This window comes from Perognathus longimembris, chromosome 1, assembly GCF_023159225.1.
Source record: "Perognathus longimembris pacificus isolate PPM17 chromosome 1, ASM2315922v1, whole genome shotgun sequence".
NCBI lineage: Eukaryota > Metazoa > Chordata > Mammalia > Rodentia > Heteromyidae > Perognathus > Perognathus longimembris.
This window is the reverse complement of record NC_063161.1, coordinates 117,093,626-117,115,176: the sequence shown is the minus strand read 5'-3', so window position 1 is coordinate 117,115,176 and position 21,551 is coordinate 117,093,626. Positions and strand designations below refer to the sequence as shown.

Below are 21,551 nucleotides of genomic sequence, written 5' to 3'. Positions count from 1 at the left end.
GCCTCAGGTGATTGATAAATAAATATGAGGCAACCATTGGTGCCAAGTGTGAACCTTCTCTGTAATTGTTAGTTAAATCAGTACAGATTTAAACATGCAAACATCTTGATTTGTATGTAGTAAATCATCTGTATTTGGTTTATTAAAACCTGCTGATGTCTCCAGAACTAAATTTGTTCCTATATGGGCCTCTGGGTAGCTGTAGGTAAAAAGTAAAGATGTATAGTATAGTTTTTGCTTGTCTTATTACCTGATTTCCAGCCCTATACAGGTGTGTAGGAATAAATTAACATGAGCTACCTCTGATAAGCCACTGCATACATTAACAACAGAGGTGAAGATGTGAAAACATGCTACCTGCCTCCTGTTATCACCTCAGCATAGCAACATCCATTTTTTCCATCAGTCTCTATGTTTGAAAACTTATGCAAACTTTTCTAGTAAGCTTTTCAATATGTACACACAAGTTCACCAGGCCATACTTCCAAGAAATAAGCCACTTAGCACTAAGGGAAAAACGAATAGTACATTTTCCCTAATATAAATAGCTGTTAAATTTGGTATGTTAATCCTCTCCAAGAACAAGAGGAGTACATTTTAAGGAATGAACTATTTCTTTTCCTATGTTTTTCCCAATCAAAGTACAATGCTTCATTTCAAAAATTCTTTTGTAAAGTGAAGTTGTGCAGGTCCTTTGACTTTTACATGTTTTAAAGAAGATATCTTTCCCCTCACTGCTATTCTATTTGGCTTTACAATAGAGCCAGTGGATCAATAGGCCTTTTGTACTTATCTCCATTACTTTCCATCAAAAGCAAACAAACAAAATAAATCCCCCTCCTGAGTAATTGCTAGTTGTGCCCTCCTCAAGCAAAACTTTGGTAGTAAGATAAACTTCTGTGTCATTCCTGTCCCTGGGGTTCTTTTTATACACTGGGAGAAGAGCAATGAGCAAAACGGTCTCCTTGTATCATGGGGAGAGTCTCTGTCAAGCCTAAAGTGAGCCTCGGATCTTCCTAATGACCGCCTGCTGGCCCAGCTGGATGCAAGACAAGCTCATTTAAGCCTCTGCTGACCTTTCACTCCTCTACTAGAAGAACTACACCAGCCACTTCCACTGTCTTCAAAACTGCGTACCAAATAGACAGCCAAGTATAATGGCCAGCGAATGATTTCCCTTGCATGGTGCCAAGATACCTTTTATTTTTAAATTTCTATTGGTGAAGGTAATATAAATCTCTTATGACTATTGTAACTCTCATCACACTAACATATTGTTTCCAAATAGTCCTTATGCATCTTCCTTAGAAACACTATTCTCACTAGTGTTATTGCAGAAATTTGAGGTAGAGAAGTAGATATATAATTAGTGCATAGGCAGTCTATTTCATGATTGCTCTACTTAGAAAGGATAATTTTCCATATTTCTACTTCCCTCTGCTCCACCAAAATCTATTGGGCCCTTTGATAGACTTTATTAGTTTTGAGTGTTTCTCATATTTCATTTGAGGTACTCGTTTTCATAGGCAGCCTTTCCTTTTTTAAAAAGCAGGCCATTTTCTACCAGGAAGAAGGCATAAGACTAGACACACTAACATTCACTTATATAACCCTGGTCAGATCCCTTCTCTCTTAGGTAAAAGATTTCTGCCAACTCTCTTGTTTACTAAGAGGGGAGAGACTTTTCTGTTTAAATTTTATACTGAAAATTGAGTTGTAAAGCATTCTATTTTTTGTGCTTTCTAAAACTTACTCAAATAATTTAATGTTTTTGCCATAAGACTCCCATGAGCTTCAAATAAATGAATATGGCAGAATATGAAAGGAGTTTACACTCGCCAAAAAATTAGTGTCATAAAAAAGGGATTCAGTCACTTATTCTTGAGTTGTGTGTGTGTGTGTGTGTATAAGTGTGTAAGAAGCAAGCAAGCTAATCCAAGGAAGAAAGAATACTTTTTAGGAAAGAACAATTTTTCTTCAGTTCACATAAAACCACACTTTAAAAAAAAAGTACCTAGGTTTTATGTCCTCATGCAAGCTGCCTGAATTAAAACAGAAGTTGTAAATTCCTGGTAAAGAAGCTGTTATGCCTGAAGTGTTAGTGATCTTAACTCTAGTACTTTATGGAGTTTATTACTTCTTTTATTAACTAGGGGGGAAAAATGTTACCCACTTTCAGTTTAATTCTTCTCGCTTGTGCTAATTTTGACTTTCCTTGGGCGGTGGGGGGAAGCGATTCTATGAGAACATATGTAGGTCATGCCTCAGTTTCTCTCTGGAATATATTATTTGTAATTATGACCAGCCACTCAAAGATTATGCTAACATTCTCATCTACATGCACCAAAGTATATATGTGTTTTAAATAAACACCCACATACATGATATATCAAAAGACAACTCATCCTTAATTGCTAGAAGAGAGATTCCATGTTGGAAAGTGATGTATGAAGCTACTTTATCATATTGATGAGAAATAGGAAGATTTGGAAAGTAAAATGATTCCGATTTCAGCAATGGGAATAACAGATCTTCTGAAGGAAGCCTCTGTAATCTGATTGTCAGTGGAAGGGACCTTCCCTAACTCTGCTGCCTTTTTAGTCTGCTCTGTCACTGAGGGGGCACCGGTGGGTCACTTAGCTCACTAGTAATTGTGTTTTACAGACTTCTAAAGCAATTGGTTCAGTCAGTCCCAATTCAATAAAAGTGGAGAGCAAGAGAGAGAGAGTACTTTTGTTCTATTTTTTACTTGAAATTATTTCATTCAGCAGTCTGTCTTTTTTATTACCAGGACTTGACATTAGCACTCCAAGCTATATTAGCATCCATTTCAGCAGTTCAGTAATGGTATTAAAAAAACACTTAACTTCAACGGTGAATGGTTGTATGACAGTACCATAAAAAATTCACATTATATTAAAAAAAACTTACATATTTGTCCCAGCAAATTATTTTTCACTTTTTTAACCACTTAAAAACTATGCTCTTCTGATGGGTGTTCATGAGCATCTTCTTGTTCTCAGAAACAGCAATGGTGGTGCTTTGTGGGTTAGGGAGTTATGGAAGGAGAAATCCAGTGGTGAAAGGTAGATGCTGTTTAGATTACCTTCCGTTCATCAGCAAAGATGGAATTGGCAACCTCAGTGCACCCAAGGTAAAATTCTTGGATCCTCATGCCTGACTGGGATTTGATTTTGAACCCAGCACTCTCCAGACTTGGGAGCAGAGCCTAACTACTTTGGCACTGTGGCATGCTCATAAATGACTACATTAGGTTCTAAATTTTGATTAAACATTCAGTAATTAATCAATGGTAGACATGAAGCAGTTGGCAAGGTCCAGAGCTGCAAAATGTTTAAGACATAAAACATTACAAAGTAATTAGAATATGCTCCTTCAAGAGAAGGATTGCCTTCAATAAAGAGGTAAATGATAGCATCCTGTTTATTGTGGACGTAGGCAGCCAGAGCAATATGATAAACTGCTGGAGATACACATATCAGTAATCATCCGCATTATTAGTACCATTAATCATAATTCCAAAAATATGACAGCAGCAGCCAACTTTTTGACCAATTTTGCTTCTGCCTGTTGGCCATTATAACTTTGCTAATAGACTGCACTGCTCCTGTGCGTGGCAGTTTGCATTGAGAATGGAAGGTTAATTATATTTGAGCTGCTGATTTCTTCTCTCCTTGGAAAAGGCTTAGCACTTTGACAATCCCAGGAGCTCACTGTTGTTAAACCAGTAAAAGTACTTTATTGAAATTTTCTTTGTTGGTCAGGAATGAGGAGATGTTTCAAATGAGATATAAGCGCCAGGCTGGGGAAGCCTCTAATGTTTCTTGCTCCAAAGTGATCCTTGGGCAGTAAGATGAACTCACTGGTTCTTTAGATCACTTTACTCTCTCATTTCTCTTCTGCAAATGGGTAGAAAGTTCCATTCCTGTTGAGATTCTAGGAAATCCCTTAAGACTAGTCTCCTAATGGTGGAGAAATAGCAATAATAATTGCTTATAGTAAGAAATATTAATTTGTTAATGCAATAATCTATACCTCTAACCATGTCAAATTAGATTTAAAAGGACAATGAGCTACACAAAAATCATCTGGATGTTTGTAAAATAGAGTATGTGTAGTAGCAAAGATACATATTGCTGATTGTTTAACTGAAGATTTTATGTTTTAAGTGGTAGTTTTGACAAAACTGAAATTAGAGTATGCTTTTTCTTTTTATTCAAGTCCACTTAGTAGTTTCATTTTTCACATTGAACTACCGATAAAGCCTTAACTAAATAATACTGCTTTCTAAAGTAATTTCTTCTTTCTCATTCTTCTCTAGTACCATCTTTTTTTTGTTTTGTTTTTCCCAGTCCTGAGGCTTGAACTCAGGGCCTGAGTGCCATCCCTGAGCTTTGGTGCTTAGGACTAGGGCTCTGCCATTTGAGCCACAGCGCCCCTTCTGGCTTTTTCTGAGTAGTTTGTTGGCAATAAGAGTCTCATGGACTTTCCTGTCTGGGCTGGCTTCGAACTGTGATCCTCAGATCTCAGCCTCCTGAGTAGCTAGGATTACAAGCATGAGCCACCAGCACCCAGCTTCTAGTGTCATCTTTTAAGAAGTTGTGTCATAAAACTGTTTTAATAATAGAAAACATTTTTGAATTTTTTCTTAAAAAGTATGTCCTTTGAAAGCTGTAGAGAAATTGATACCCCATATTGTGTACATAAGAAAAGAAAATATTGCTTTTAAAATGGAAGTCAAATTTGAACAAGAAGAGAAAAACGCATCCCTCCTATTTGGAAGTATACCTTCCTAAACTTTTTATATAAATAGAATGTAAAATAAGACGAGAGATCTGAGTGTTTAATTGGTCAGGGCATATATGAAACAAAAGTATAGCTCAGATTTCTCAGTAAACCTGTAAAAAACTGCTAGGGCTCATATGATTCTGCTTTTTCTTACCTAACAGTAGTAGTAAAATGAGCACCATACGAGCTGCCTGATTGAGAAATTTTCTAAATGTTTCAGAGACATCATTCTGTTCACAGTGTAACACTCATCTCATATTACAATGCAACAGGTACCTATTGAATAAATCAGCACCCCGGAGAAGCCTGCGTGTCAGATACAGCTCCAAAGTAAAACACTTAGGGAACAGAGCCGTTGGATATGAATTCTACACTTAACCTGAACATCCAGCACACACATTTTGTATCTACCAATCTGCTTTCCCAAATGCCATCCCTACATTAACATTTTTTATGCATTCCACAGCAATGACAAATTGTTTTCTAACGGTAGTGCCAGATTTAGTATGCGAAAGACACGATTGCCTCTGCCAACAAACCAATAATTCTCACTAACATCTTCAGAGTTACAACATTTATAAAGTTGCAAAGTGGAGTAAACAAACCATCTGTTTGGCTTTTCCATATATGTCATGCTTTCTTATTAGCATATTACGATTCATTTAGTAAACAAATTTGGTGATTTCGTTCACGTCAAAGTTAGATCGGAAGCTTGAAGATGATTAACATTCCTGGGATAAGCACATTAATACATTGCTTCCTCTGCAAAGTTAAATGGCTTCTCAGGAGAATCGCCCCTTGTTGACAAGATGAGACTGTCAATTTTGTTTGCCTGCCACATTAGGGGCCGTAAGGGGATGGCAGGCTCTGAGAGAGGGGAGTCGTGTAGGCAGCATAATTCACTCTGAATGGAGAAAAGAAGTCTAATTCTGATAAATGGTCGACCCCAATACATCCTACCTGTTATTACAACGGACGTGCCGTATCTGTGCAGTAAATTAGCTAACCCCCTAGAGTTTGGTAGGAGCTTATCTTCAAGTGAATAATTTGAATGTAGGGGAACTGTCTGCGTGACCAGTATAGATGATTTCTTTTATATTGAAAGGGATTGGAATGATGGAATTTTATATTTTTAATTTGTAAGAATTTGCTTAGCATTTATTTCTTGTATTAACATTTATTTCTCTACATTTTTGTATTTGGGGAAATTGCCAAAGAGCATTTTACCTTGAGAGTTTTTCTTCAATCTCCCCCCCAAAAAGAAATGGTATTCAGAGTCTTCAAATAATAAACCTTCTGAACTATCTATTTTGCACAAATGGTCAGTGTCCAAAATGTCACTTAATTCACAAAGCTGTGAAAAGCACACTACATCACTAATAATAAATAATAAACAGCAATACAGAAATTTTGAAAAAGGACTAAACAGCTTTGTAGCAATCCAGATAAGAAGAGGACTTAGAAGGGGGAGAAATTTTCATTTTTCTTTTCTGTGGATTTAGATAGGTTTTTGCATTCTGTTCAGAAGTATTCTTAACTAGCCCTTTAGTGGCATCTTGACTTAAATCAGATTAGATATAAGTTCCTCCCTTCTTTCCCTCTCCCCACGTATATATACAGCTTACCCTGTATACCCACAGATTCCAGACCCATTCATGTATTCAACCAACACATAAAAATATTTTAAATATATATGTAGCCTATACAGTACAGTTCAACAATTTTCACAGCTTTTAAGTTGCTTTGCTATTGTAAGTAACCTAGAGCTATTGTAGAGGAGAATGTGTAAGTTTTATGCAAATACTGTGCCAGTGAGACTTTATTTGAAAAAATAAATTAATTTTTTAATAAACAAAAATGTTTTTTTTTCCGGGTCTCAAAGCCAAATATGAAAACTAGAAACAACTTTTAAAAAATCCTTTTTTCTTTTTTAATTTTTTACGAAACATTGTATTCATGCAAATGGAACATTTGGATGAGTAGAAAAGAGACACGAGGATAGAATGTGCGAATGTGCAAAGTAGGATGTAGATGCTTATCCTCTCCAAAGATGAATCCCATGTCTTCTGTAGCCACATGGGAAAGTTTTTGTTACAGAAACAGAACAAAACTCCCTGACTGTTCCCTTTCCTTCATATGCAGGACTTACTCAACATTACAAATGAAAAAGTAGTAGTTTGGGTTTTTTTTTTTTTTTTGGCCAGTCCTGGGCCTTGGACTCAGGGCCTAAGCACTGTCCCTGGCTTCTTCCCGCTCAAGGCTAGCACTCTGCCACTTGAGCCACAGCGCCGCTTCTGGCCGTTTTCTGTATATGTGGTGCTGGGGAATTGAACCTAGGGCCTCGTGTATCCGAGGCAGGCACTCTTGCCACTAGGCTATATCCCCAGCAAGTAGTTTGGGTTTTGACACCACCACTACTACCACCCAATCCAAAATTATATTACTTTTTTTTTTAGTTGCTTTTTTCCTCTTTGTGATGGTAGTCCTTAAGAGGCTCCTGGTAAATGCACAGTGTGGAAAGAGTACAAAACTTCAGAGAAAAAAAGCATTCTTAATTCCAAGCATAGCTCAAGTGGAAGGCCTTTTGTGTGCTCTAATTTTGTAGCTTTCCCTTGCAACACATTGGGGATATTTTACCAGTGTCTTTTCTCAAATACACTGTTAAATGTTTCTACCTCAGGATTATTTTATTTCTTTCTGCAGTACATTTTTGGAAAAGCTTCTTTTAAGACTCACATATTTTCCTAATTGAAGACAAATAAATTTACTTTCAAATGCCTCCTGTATGCAAAGTAATTCTACTAGATCTGCAGGACACAGCTTAAATTAGATGTGGCCTATATTCTTGCAAGTATCCCTCTTTCGGCCAAGTTTTGGACCACTGTGCTAATACTCTTTACACATGGGAACTTATTTTCTTACTCCATACTCTCCATTGTATCATCTACCTAGTCAGAGCAAATAGAAACAGCTTTTATACTATGTACACTCCTGTAAAATGTCTTTTCTAATTCAGTTTAGATTTCATTAGTCATCATTCTTCCTTTCCTGAAGGTAAATAAATGTTCAGAACACTAAATTTCCTTCTAGAACAAATTTTAGAGGACTCAAAATTGTTGCTTCATGGAATCTTTCTTCCACTTGTTCTGTACAATAGCCTCCTGTCCCAGGGGCATCCTGTTTTCAGCAGTCTGACATTTCCTTTTCAGGATCCTCTTCTCTATAAGAATTGTCAAGAGAGGAGATTTCTTCCTGTGTCTTTTTTATCTTATTGTTCACCTCTTCAGTTTTGCTGATCCAAATAAATGTATAATATTCTTCAAATTGCTATTAACCCCAGGTCTTTATACCTCTTGAGGACAGTATTTTATGACAGTTAATGGTTTTCATTGACTGACTTTAGAGTCCAACAATAGGTCTCTGTGAAAACCAAGTGCTGCCTTTAGTCCATTCTGTAGAAGCTCTTGAGGAACAACATTAGTAATCAGTACCCTCCAAAGATTTTTTCTCTGTCTCCTTTCTTCCCTTCTTTCCTTTCCTTCTTTACACCCCAAGAACTTTGTATGTTGAAGAATCTCCAAGTTCACTGTCAGAATGAACCAGCCCATTTTCCATAACCCATTCTTCTCATCCCCACTTCAAGTGTTTTGCATATGGCATTTAGGAAGATTATTAAACAAAAATGAAATAGATTAAGAAATGAACATAAGAGAATCAATTCTCTTGAACTGTGGTTGCATAATGGAAATCGACTACCATGAATGAACCCGTGCACTGAAGTTATGAACAGCAGAGCTAATGCACTGCCATGAGTTCATCTTTATTATTGCATTACACCTGAATCAATTGATAAAGTAGCTTTTTTTTTCCAAAGGGAGGGATGGCACTTAATTGAATAAAAGTCAATGTAATTATATTAGCAGAGGCCAGCAGTACTGCTGACAGCGGAAAAGGGACACTGTTGAGCAGAGTGCCAGAGCTGCTCTACACATTTCTGCACATCGTTTGGTTGACAGATATTGAGGGCTGGTACATCATCTAATTAGATTACAGATCTCTACTTCTGTAAGTGAGAAATGAAGAGAAAAATCTCTTCCTGGTAACGTAGCAGTAGAGATGTGTAATTTCACAAGTCATCTTAGGGGAGAGGTGTCCATCTGGGTGATCAGTGTGTCCTTTTGTCAATGTTAATTTATTCCTATTCAGTGCTCTTGATGTGACTGCTGTGTGTCAGGCTGCTGTTTTCTCAGCAGTGAACCTAGGAAGTGGTAACTACAGCTGTGTGAGAAACAACACTGAGTTCTAGATTGCAGTCAATGCAAAATGTGTGTTTGTGACATGAAGAAAAGTGGGGAGGGTGTTAAAGATAGTAAAATGGGGGGTATAAGTTTTGTGAGCTGTTTATAGTTGGCAGACTGTTTTATCAATAGAATACTAGTACTGAGTGTATTTCCACATTCTTGTTATAATCCGCACGATGCCATCCCCACATATCATGGCATAGACTTCACAGGAAGCACTTCCCACACTCTGCTTAGCAACCTGCACTTGGAGTTATCTGCCATCTGACACGAAGGAAACTGGGAATGACTGACAGAGCAGGGACTGACCGTGGGGAGAACTTCAGCTTATCATTCACATATCCACACACTGCATGAATCTGTTTGGAGTTCGTTTTTGTATGATATTGGTGATGATTTGGTTTATGATTTGGTTTATCATAATTTGCTATATGATTTTTGGATTATGCAGCTGATCTGAAAATCATCAAGACAGTAAATGGGATGATCGCTTATGACAGAAAGTAATTTTGTGATCAGAACATTTAAATCCCTATTTTATTGTTTAAGTTTTTTAAAAAAAAACCAGATGTCTAGAATGTGAATTTGTTTTCTCTCTCTCTTTTTCTCTCTCTTTCTCTCTGTCTCTCATTCTTGCCCTCTTTTGTGATCGATTTAGCAAAAGATTAGAAAGCTGATCTTATTGTCACAAGGTAAGCTCAGCCTACCCAAGTGCAGTGTGGAGAGGGCTGCCACCCTCTGCCCCTTCCACCCAGAGTGCTTATCTATTGTCTTGTGTGGAAAGGTGGAGAAGTATCTCTCACCTTTCTTGTCTCTGAGGCACATACCTCTCACCCATCTCTAGGAGATACTGATTATGCTTGTCACCTAATGGAGTGACTTATTCTGGTCTTCTATACTTTTCAATTAAAATCAAGAGGGAGGTCTGTTGAACTTTATACCATCCATTTAGGTCAATTCTGTTATCACAATTATTTCTTCAAGATGTAGAGCTTCCACCAGTATTGAGAAGCTTTATTTCTGTTTATTTATGAGTTTATTTTTGGAAGGGTTGCATTCAATTTAGATACTTGTCAAACATCTGAGCCTTTGCAGGTGGAGAGAGGTATATGCCCAAGGGCACTTTAAAAATCAATGGGGGATGTAAATACAAAGGCAATGTTTTCAGATAAATAATAACATCTCAGGCTTTGTAAGTCATGACATCCCTAAAGAAGCTGTGGGACAAATCCTATCTTTTTTTCTTTAATACAAGCAAAGCACTCTGTGAATAGAGTGAACGCTTTGCTTGTCTAAGAACTATGGGGGTTAGTTAGTATGGGTCAGTTGTTAAAATAGAGGGACCAAATGTCATTGTTGTGCTTGAAAAAAAATTTGTATTTATTGTGTTTTAATTTTGTCCTTTTGGGTTTTTCTGTTGTTTAATGTGCTTTATTTTTTTTTAAAGACTGGGTGGGTTGTATTTAAAAAGTAATTGGTCTTTAGCTTTTGTTTTAGAAAATTAAACATTAAATAGAAATAGTCAATGAAAACATTAAAATGCAGCAACTTCTGTAAAGTAAATGTATTTTGCTGTTAAATTCAACTGGGATCCCAGATCATTCTACAAGGAGAGATTAATGTTAGTAAAGACAGTATTTTAGCTTTATTTGAAATTATAAATCTATTAAGCCTACTTTTTCTTACTTCAAACTTATAGTGTACAAAAAAGAAATTATCATTTTGTCCAACCCAAATTATCTAAACCATGTATTCATTTTAAAGTGGATCATTTTTAGATCTTAAATGCAGTGTTTACTATATTTCATAAACGTAGGGTTTTTTGTTTTTGTTTTGATTTGATTTGGGTTAGGTAAAGTTAGACTATTCTATCTAGACAAACAGAAAGTTTCTGTTCTTTGATCTTAATGTATATCTGCTATAAGATCCTCTGGGGTTGAGGGTAGCTTAGCAACCTTAAGGGAACAGTCATTGAGAAAAAGGGTGCATGGGTTTGCATTTGCCCTACCATTGGAGAATTTTGCTCTTATAAAAATTACTCTAATGGAAACTTTCCCTACCTGCACCCCTACCACCAGCACTTAATGCCAGATCCTGACGATGTAGGTAAATGCTTGTTTTTATAAGGGCATAATTAGGAATGAATATGCTTATTGGATGCCTAGCAAAAGCTGAATCAATTTTAAAATGCTCTCTTTTTTCTCACCCTCCCTACTCCCTGTGCACCTACCCCCTTCCCTCTTGTTTTCCTAGACACAGTGCCAACATAAATCTGCATCGTAAACTGTTGACCAAAGAACTCGATGATATGGGTCTGGACTCATCGCAGCCCTCCCTTAGCAAGGACCTCCGAGATGAATTTTTGGTGAAGATCTATGGGGCCCAGCACCCCCTGGGGCTCGATGTCAGGGAAGATGCCTCCTCTCCCGCAGGGACTGAAGACTCGCACCTGAATGGGTATGGAAGAGGCATGGCGGAGGACTACATGGTCCTCGACCTGAGCACCACCTCCAGCCTCCAGTCCAGCAGCAGCATCCATTCCTCCAGAGAATCCGATGCAGGCAGTGACGAGGGGATTCTTCTCGATGACATTGATGGGGCGAGTGACAGTGGGGAGTCGGCACACAAGGCTGAGGCCCCAGCCCTCCCTGGCAGCCTGGGGGCTGAAGTTTCAGGATCTCTCATGTTCAGCACCCTGTCTGGGAGCAATGGTGGGATCATGTGCAACATTTGCCACAAAATGTACAGCAACAAGGGGACCCTGAGGGTGCACTACAAAACTGTGCATCTGCGAGAAATGCACAAGTGCAAAGTCCCAGGTTGCAATATGATGTTTTCCTCTGTACGAAGCCGAAATCGGCACAGTCAGAACCCTAATCTCCACAAAAACATTCCCTTCACTTCTATAGATTAGTCCCAGAATGGACACTACAGATGCCAGCTCTCACCAGATGGCCTACATGTTTGAACCGCCTAGTCGGTGTGCTTCCACACATGGCTGGGGTGTGTATGTGTATGCATATGTATGCCTGTGTCCACACATGTGCACACACACGTAGTTTTCTTTAGATAAAAAAATGATAAACACTAGGTGCTTTTGAATTTTTTTTCCTTTATAGGTTTGGGAGGAGGGAGTCTTTAATTTGGGGATGAAAACAAAGGACCCCTTTAAAAATACGTACACATGCAAAGCATACAACTAACCCCAATTTTGATAGAGTAATTCTTGGTCTTCTCCAAAGAGACAATTTGTTGTACCCATGACTGTTGCCTGCAAAAAAAATAATAATAATGATAATAAAAGGGAGAAAAAAAAGAAAACAAAAAAGAAACAAAAAGGAACTTCTTATAGTTGTCTTTTGTGAACTTTAAGGTTTTGAGAGAATCTTCAATTAAAGCATGGCAGATTCACCTGTAAATATTTAGCCTTGAGAGGCAAATGATGTAAAACAATTGTATCGATGGTTGTTTAACTCTTTTGTTTAATTTTGACAGTTACATCCAGCTCTTAGATATGCAGGAAAAACTAGTTTGCTGGCTAGCTCTATTCATTTATGTTAGCATTAATGCACATTTTTTAAAGAAGAACATGGTCTTGTTTTTACTACCTGTTAGATGTAGTGATAAAGAGGTGCTGGCATGCTTTACAGCACAGATCTGATTTTTTAAAATGTCCTGTACTAGTACATAAATCCAGTCAAGCACTTTTTTCATACACTACGAGGGGATGTGTAATATCCATGCTTCTTTTTTATCCTTAAACTGTTGCCATACTTCAGTAAGTGTCTTTAAAGAAAAAAAAAATCCACTTGTGTAAAAACGTTCTGGTCAGTGTAGGGTACAAATGCCAAACAAAAGTATTAGTGTTAACACAAAACTGCCAACTTTGCACAAGTTTCCGGAAAAGAAAATACAATTAGTCACTCAACATAACCACAGGCCAATTTGTTGGCCACCAGAAAACCGCTTTTTTTGAAAGAAAAAAGAAAAAGAAAAAAAACCCTTAGTGATTCTTTCAAGTGTTCAATGTTATTAGAATCAACACTGCATCTTTCTTGCTTATGTTTTAAGTTACATAAAAGGAAAACAAAATTATGTGGTGTGAAACAGCAAAGGCATTTCTTCTTTAGAGGCAGGATAATATTCCAGGATGCAAAAAGCCCAGATTATTCTATATGGAACAAAGCTGAATACAGTAAAGGCGTTGAACAGGCATTTCCAAGGCCCTTGCCCTTCTCCTTTGAAGAGAAAGACAAAGTCTGAACTGGGTTGGCCTGTTGTATGGCCGTCTCATTTGTCACAAATTGTGCAGTGGCAAACGACACAGGCCTGTTTGACAGACAAAATCAAACGCTCCGCATCGCAGCAGCAGTGCTTGGAAGCTCAGAAAACACGTGCTGAACTTGAATTGAGCAACACTCCTTCCAAAAGGCAAGGGAAGGGGGGTTACGATAGGATCTCACTGTGTAGTGTTTTGTGTTTCCCTACAGAGAGAAATGAAAGCAAGCCTGAAACCAAGCAATTGAGAGTGAGAAGGAGGGAGAGGCTCTGCTCCAACCTTTTTTGTTTTGTTTTGTTTTGTTTCCGATGTTTACACATGTTGCCTGAGCTGGTTAACCACATCGGCAGCCTCAGCTACCACAACATACTGACTAAATGATGATATTTACTCAACTTCAGGCTGTAGCCAAAACCGTTAGGGTGTGTACTGCATACTGTTTTGTCTTTTTTTTTTTTCCTTTTTTTTTAAGGGGGGAGGGAACAAACAATGTTTTTATCAAAACAGTACATAATATAAAGAGAATGTTTTTTTTTTCTGCATTTAATGGCCTCAGACATTTCTCTCATCAGTCTAAAAGTTAGATAAATCCCTTTGTTTCAACTTCTCATGTCATTTCCATTTTTCATGTTTTGTTCATTATTATTTTTTTCTGTGTTCACATCAGCGTCCACTTCCGTTAAATTTGCCAAAGGAAACTGTTGATAATGTTTCTGTTGTTATTATTCTTGTAGGAGTGATTGTACCTCACAGTATTTATTGTTCCCCAAAATAAGCATCATCCTTGGGGATCCAGTATTTTTTATTTGTGAAGATTTCAGAAACAGTAGGTTCTTAAAGATAAGCTAGATATATCTAGGAGCTTTATCTTCACCTCTTTGTGAAGATGCCTTGGGATTCCTTTGATTCTTCATTTGTCCTACAGTGAGGAAAGACCAAAAGTATTTGCAATACAAAGAAACTATATCAAACACTATTTCTGTTAAATGACGAATGTTTACGGTAAAAAGCTGAGGAATTAGTAATAACCATTTTTTGTTTTCTTGTATATTTGAATTCTCCCAAATCTTAATTGCTTTATTTTGGTGTTATGTTAAATTGAATAGACAGAGATGTTTTCCTTTGTTTTATACCATATAAGACTCTGTACAATATGTTTGTGAAAAATTGAGCTAGAAAAATGAACATTTGTTTGCAAACATTTGGTCCTCACAGCGTTCTCTGTATTGCGCTTTTGCCCATCACCAAATGACTAGATTGAAAAAGAATGCAAAAATCTTTTGAGTATCTCAACAGAAATTATGAAAACTCTAGCTTTTAGAGTGGGTACACTTAAGAAAAATAATATGTATTTTGTATTTCAGTAACTCTTACAAGTTACACTCCTAGTTGAGATATGAGAATTCATCTACAAGATCAGTAATTGTTCTGCTTGATTTAATGCCAAGTACAAAATTCATAATGGCCCCAGTGAGTGAATGACATGGATGTCAGGAGGTCACATCAGCAAACGAGCCAGTCTTAGTCAGAACAGGTGTTTTGTTACTTTCCCAAAGCCAGGCTAATATCTATAGTCAGTTAGCAGAAGTCCAGAAGTAAAGAGAATCTAGAAACAGATTTCCCTGTGCTTGCAAACGTGAATTCAAGACCCTCGCTTTTGTCAGAAAGATGGCAATAAGTCCTACTAGACAGCTGGCCCTTCTTAAGCTTGTCCCTTACTTGCTACTACTTTTATGCCTCCAGTACCCAATCATTATGGTTACCTTCTAAACAAATAGCTTTTTTTTCACTACAAAGCTTCTTTGCTTAAAAGGAACTAGGGAGGTGGACAGATGTAGTATATAAGACGTAAACTCATAAAATTTACAATTGTAATAGTCCCAAAGTGTTGCCTGTTCTTGGGTGTACCTAAATGCCATGTTTTGACTAAATTGCATTTCTCCTTGAGATGGCAGCTTATGTGCAAATGGAAGGATAAAGATCAATATTTTGATCACTGAGCTCTTGAGCTTGGCCCATTCTTACTTATTTACTTTTTCCTAGGAGTTTCTATTCAGTTTCTGTCTAGCTGCCTCCCATTTCATGCTAGCTGGGAATTACTAGGAATATAGACTTTCATCCATGTATGTAGCCTTTTCCCATTTGATTGATTTTAACCAGAGTTTTATCACAGGTACAAAATTAGGTAATATTATTGTGCATGCTCTCTAGCTGATGTTGAAGTTTACTGTTTTGATAATTTTAAGCTACGGTTTTGTAAATATCAGAAAGGCTCACTCTGCCTTCAGGAATATCTGCATGCTATGGAGGTAGAAGAAAGGGAGCAAGAGAAAGGTTAGATCATAAATAAGTTGGTTTGGAAAATGTGATTTTAAAGCTTGATGTTCTGCTAGTAATTGTATTTAAAGAAACCAACCCAGTGTAACTCATTCCAGGTCCTAATTGCAGCTACCCTGTTCAGCCTGATGTTTTGTTTTGTTTTTATAAGATTTAAAGTGTGAACGCTTTCCTTCCCAATATTGACTTTGTTTTTTAAGTGTTTTTAGTACAAGGGTACCACTGTCCTTGTAGTGATTTCTTTGGCTATTTGATTTCTAGACCCTTCTAGTAAGAAGAGAAGACACTGAAATAGTTAACAGCCCTATTAATATATACCTTCCTTTTTAAAGGGAGAGGAAATATAGATGTATATATGAATGGTCTGGTCCAAAAGCGTATTTCTCATTTTATTCAGGAGAAACTATGCGCTAGGCTTCCACCAAGTGAAATGGAACCTTTTCTCTCTCACTTCACACACTCAAGGTATGCCAAGAAAATGAGAAAGGGCCCTTAACAAATACCACTAACAGCTTTACCCGACCATTCCTGGTTTTCTTCTGATCTTCTACCATTGGGTTAGCTTGAGTAACACACTTAAATAGAATCCAACTGTCCTCAGATGTATGGCTTTTGCTATCAGGAACAACCAGATGGTCCAGGAAAGATGCTTTCATCCTGGGTACTCACCCTGTTTTTAAGAGTTGCTTTCTAAAAGTATGACAATGTTTGTTTAAAAAGAATCTCTTAGTTTTGCCTCTAACTGGAAATAACTAAATTAGTGCGGAGAGGGTTGCCTCCTGTTTTTTTGTTTAACAGGATGGTTCCAATGGAGTAAGCCCAAAAGACTAGTACTTCCCCTAGAAGACTAGTTATCCTCAGAAGAGTGATACCAAGTAGAGGGTTGACTCGAATTTGGTTTGAGGATAGCTTGAAGAGAAAAGTTAATGCACAGGAGTGTTTGTCCAAGAGAACAGTCTGGTACAGCTCTCTCTGGCAGTGGGTGACAATATATTCATACTGTGTCCTACAGAGTTCCCAGTGACCAGGTATGTGCAATGTGAGCAAAGTTAGAGCACCCATGTGGAATAGAAGAAGTTCTTAAGGCATCTGTGGCTGTAGAGCAATTTATTTTTGCATTGGTTTTGAGTGGGAAGGGATGCTTTTTGGAGCAAAAGGATAAAAGAGGTCACTTAGGTTTAAAAAATGTCCAGTGGTGAAACCTACTTCAAATCATGAGTGGACAGTAGCTATGAGTGGAGAGTACCAGCATGAAGCTGTCCCTTTGCCCATCATCACCATCATCACCTTCATTTGTTGCTGTAGCAACCCACAAAGCATGATTGTAATAGCACTTGGCTGTTGATCTCTTGACCAAAACTGGAGCTCAATACACTGACCTACGTGGCATAGAAGTAACTTCTGTTTCCGTATTTTCCCTCAGAGCAAAACCAAACATGCTCCTATTACTATTAGGACAATATTTGATCTGTCCTAGAATCATTTCTGGGTTTCCTGTAATTGCAGAATTTTTTCACCATCAAGATAAAAGTCCAATAGTGTCACACAAATCCAGCTGTAATGCTGACCACTATATCATCTGCCACTGCTCTTGCCCATATACCCATTGTAAGCCTGTGTCCTGTCATTGTCAACCTTCTTATACCTTGCATGAAAGAATTCTTAGAGTTAATTCTGCAGTAATGAGATGTCAAATGCTGTCTTTGGAGCATTTGTTGGAAAATTCACATGCCTAATAACGGAGGGTTTAAAACAACTTCACATTTTTACAAGTACACTGAATTGGATCAGCATTATTACTCATTATAATGCTATATATATGTTTGATGAAACACACTATAGTTGTCATAAAACTATCTTTATTCTTCTCCTCTAAAATGTTGTTATAAATTCATTTGACCTTTACTGCAGGTGGAAAAATGTCTTTTATATATGGTATCGGAACAGGCTCAGTTCATAACAAATAGTGGAACATTACAAGAGAGGAAAAGAAAAAGCTAAGTCTGAGCAGTGCAGAGCTTCGGTTCAATTTCACCTCATATCTTTCTAATAACTTACTCGTCACTTTATCACCTTCCAGTAATGTGAACGCTGTTGACAAGACCGTCACACTAACAGCAGACAACACCCTCTCTGCGTCACCCCCAGCTCTCCTGGCTACTTATTGCACTGGCCCTGAAGGGACACAAACTAATAGTGTGCTTTCCAGTTCAGCACTTGGCCATCAAATATAAAAGGATGCGTAATTGCCTGTTTATCCCTTGTGAAGGGAAAATTGAGTACAAGGGCTAGGCTTTCTCACTGAGTTCCCTGATGTACACACACATTCACAACTCTCCATCCATCCTTTTTCATTCTCTTTCACACTTCTTCCATCCATTCCCCCCTCATTTTCTCCTCTTTTTCCTCTCAACACAAAAGCATGTATGCATACCCACTATGTCATTGAGGGGCTCTAGGTTGCCTCTCCTTTGCCCTCTCCCTTTATTAAGTGCATGCTAACAAAATGGCTTCTTACATAAAGGGTCCAGCAGTGAGGTGCTGTCAGTAACAGCATTCTCTACTGCATTGGAAACTTAAGGTTCACAGTTCCATGCCCAACTATTTGGGAAGTGCTGGTTGTAGCTCTAACTAGAGCAAAGTCATTAGCATAAGTACAATTAGATGTCCTATATTCTGTAAAGAAGCAAAGTTAAGATACTTTCTTCTTCAAAAGGTCCCATGTGTTGTAAAAACTGGTTAAATGTAGTGGTTTAAGAAAAACACATTTGGATGTTTTTAAGTCTGCTATCAAACCACTGTTCTCAACATACACATGTATCTCTTACTAATGTCCTCCAAATCCAGTTTGAAACATGACATTACATTCACCTAGACAAACTGGACTAACAATCTTAAAAATAAGGCACCAAGCTTTTAACTTTAATTATTAAAACAAGGACTACCCTCATATGAAAGGCAATTTCTCCACATGGGACAATTTGGAGAAATAGCTTTACAACGTTGAGAGACAAGAAGATCAAAAGATACAAAGGAAGCATACACAAGATTATTAATTCCAAAATACCTTGAACCCAAGTAATGTGTCAATACTAGCTGCTATGTCTGCATATTGGTATACTTAAGTGATGGTTGAAAATGTGGCCACTTAGTGACTAAATGAAGTGGCAAGATCTACTTGTACACCTACTCTAAGGACTCTGGGGGACACCAGGCTTCCTTCTAATGCCCTTTTGGCAGACCCAATAAAATAGTTGATTCCTGCTGTGGACAATTACATTTAATTCAACCAAATAAAACACACAGAGATGTCACTTTTGATTGGGACTTTAACAAGGGAAGAGAAGCAGCCAGTTTAGAGATGACATAATAGGTCTATGTTGACATGTCTGTGCTAAATAATCTCACAAAGCAATCTGAGGACCAGAAAGAAAAGCACTTGAGCAAAAACTGGGCTAGAGAAAAAGGCAGTTTGTTGGTCTGATTTAAGTTCCTCTGTGTGTATATATTAGCAATCATTTATCAAGCATCTTCACAGAATCTTAATTTAAAACTCAGTTGCCAAAACTGCAAAAATTCTTCAAGAGCTGATACTAGCCTTCTCCCCCTAACTCTTAACAAGGATGCTTAAGAACATTTCCTAGAGTCTTGATGCTTTATTTAGCTTTCTTTAAAGAAATCTTTGAAAGGAAAGAGCTGAAAAGGTTATTTTAACAAAAATGGAGAGAGGTAGATAGTATGAAACTATATTTCTTGAAGAGAAAGACAGAGAATCTAAGTGCTATACTAAGACTTTATAAGGCTTCCTGTTGCCAAATGTGATGTTGGGATAATGCACGGCTAAGATGGCAAATCCATCAATTATTAACTGGCTCTGCCCACTTCTGTTACGGAATGCAAGGATTGAGAGGTGACTCTGGGGAGACCCTGAATGTGTAAGAGAGCTGCACTCATCTTGCCCTGAAAATGTTTTCAAAAAGAAGGCAAAAATGCCAGCCCTCTTGGTAATTGTTCCCCCTGCTTCCATCCCACAAGGAGAACCAACATAGCTGTTTGGGTGGCACTTGCTGCCTACCTCCTTCATAGGAGGAGACAACATCTCTCTCCCCACCCCCCACCCCCACAACGCCTCAACTGATGACCTACCCTGTGAGAAGCATTGATTCATGAGGTATGAAGCTCTTGAACTCCCAGACAATGTGCTGAATTTAATAGATTGGCTTTAGACATAGAAACCATGGCTGACTTCTTTTTTTCAATCTAGTACTCAAATTGGAGTGTTTTTTTCATGTACAGAGTAACCCATTCCTCTCATTGGCCATCCTAATCTCTGATTTTATCATTGTCTTTCTTACTCCTGCCCTTTTTCTCAGGAGTAATTTCTGATCTCACCCACTCCCCTCTAAACATAAATAAGTCATTTCTGAAGCAGGAAGTTAGAATATACCCCTTCTGTCCTACTTTTGACCAGTTGGCAAACATGTTCTACCCACACAGGGTTTACATAATGCAAATTAAGTGAATATGATGTTTTATGTATTCACCCGAATATGACTAAGATTTATGATACATGGTACATTGACTTTCCTGTGCAAACTTTGGTTCTGCCAGCCTGCAGAGCCTTAACCATTTTCCTGCTCGTGCCAGTGTGAAAAGTGCAGAAGAGCTCATTGTGGGTACTTGAGGGCAGAACGAGAAAGAAGATTAAACAACAAGGAGGAGACTTTGGTCTGAGGCCACCTAGCCTTCCAATGTGCAGCCCTCAGAGTTGGGGTGACCGAGACACCAGTGGGAGTTCCATGGGAGCCAATATCCCTTCCCATTGCTTCCTCCACCCTGCCCAGCTTGTTCTATGAAGCCCTCCTGCTTTTCTGCTTCCTCCAAGGGTTGGTGGGATCAAGCTGGGGATGTAGGATAAATGTTCTGTTCTCTTGTGCTGATGGCAGAATAGTCCTGTGAGAGCTCTCATATGGCTCTGAGAACTAGTAGCTTTCTTACCCTAAACCCAAGTGATGCTTCTCTAATCACAAAAACATTTGACTCAACCTGCATATTTAACAGTGAAAATGGCCAAGGGGAATTAAAATACCTTGAGGAAAAGGAATTTTTACTCAGATACATTCTTTTCCTCCCCCAGAGTTTAAGGGTTTGGCCTTTGTTGTTTTTCTTTAAAAAATCTTATTCTCATCTGCATCAGACCAGTCTCCTCCACTAAGCCTGAGGCAGAGCTAAAGTCTGTACTAAAGTCTGTACTGCATCAAGGGAAGGGTGCAGCTTGAACCACCCTATTCTAATCATTGTGATGTCAGTAGCTTCATAAATACTCTATGTACTTTAAGTGAGGGTTTTGTTTGTTTTGTTTTTCTGTTTTTGGTTTGTTTTTTACTAGTAGTCTAAGATAATTAAAAGTTTTTCTTTGCTATTACCTTTGTTGTATTTTCTGTACTATAATTGTCTACAGTATGTCTTTTGCATAAAATGCATAAGGGTTTGGGGGATGTAAATGGAATTTTATTCATATTTTGTCCAAATACCTCTTGTAATTTGTATCAAAATTCTTGTACAATTTTTATATTAAAGATTTATCAGTCACTGATCTTTTCTTATCTTTTTGATTTGAAGAAACTTAAACAGGCTCCAGTAAGCTTGCAAATACATCAGACCTGGGGCTCACAGAGCAACTCACCCTGGCCATTTAAAGTGGACTCATTGGCTGACTCAGAGGTCTCGAGACCTATTTGGGCTGAATTATGCTTTGATTTAATAGACTTCTAAGCAAGACTACATTGTCTTTTGTTTAAATGGAAAAGCTGGGCTAGCACTGG

At 37.9% G+C, this 21,551-nt stretch overlaps 1 protein-coding gene across 21 annotated transcripts in view; it reads left to right on the top strand.

The window, feature by feature from the left end:
- Window positions 1-21,322, top strand: part of Bnc2 (basonuclin 2) — a 428,651-nt gene extending 407,329 nt beyond the window's left edge. For 18 of the 21 annotated variants that reach the window (XM_048353623.1, XM_048353382.1, XM_048353903.1 and 15 more), the window contains one exon: window positions 11,364-21,322. In XM_048353623.1, the coding sequence (XP_048209580.1) occupies window positions 11,364-12,024 (661 nt within the window). In that variant the 3' untranslated portion in view covers window positions 12,025-21,322. Of the gene's footprint in view, window positions 1-9,768; window positions 9,803-11,363 lie in introns of all 21 variants that reach the window. The other 3 variants (XM_048354216.1, XM_048354137.1, XM_048353068.1) reach the window with 2 other exon arrangements.
- The last annotated feature ends 229 nt before the right edge of the window (window positions 21,323-21,551 follow it).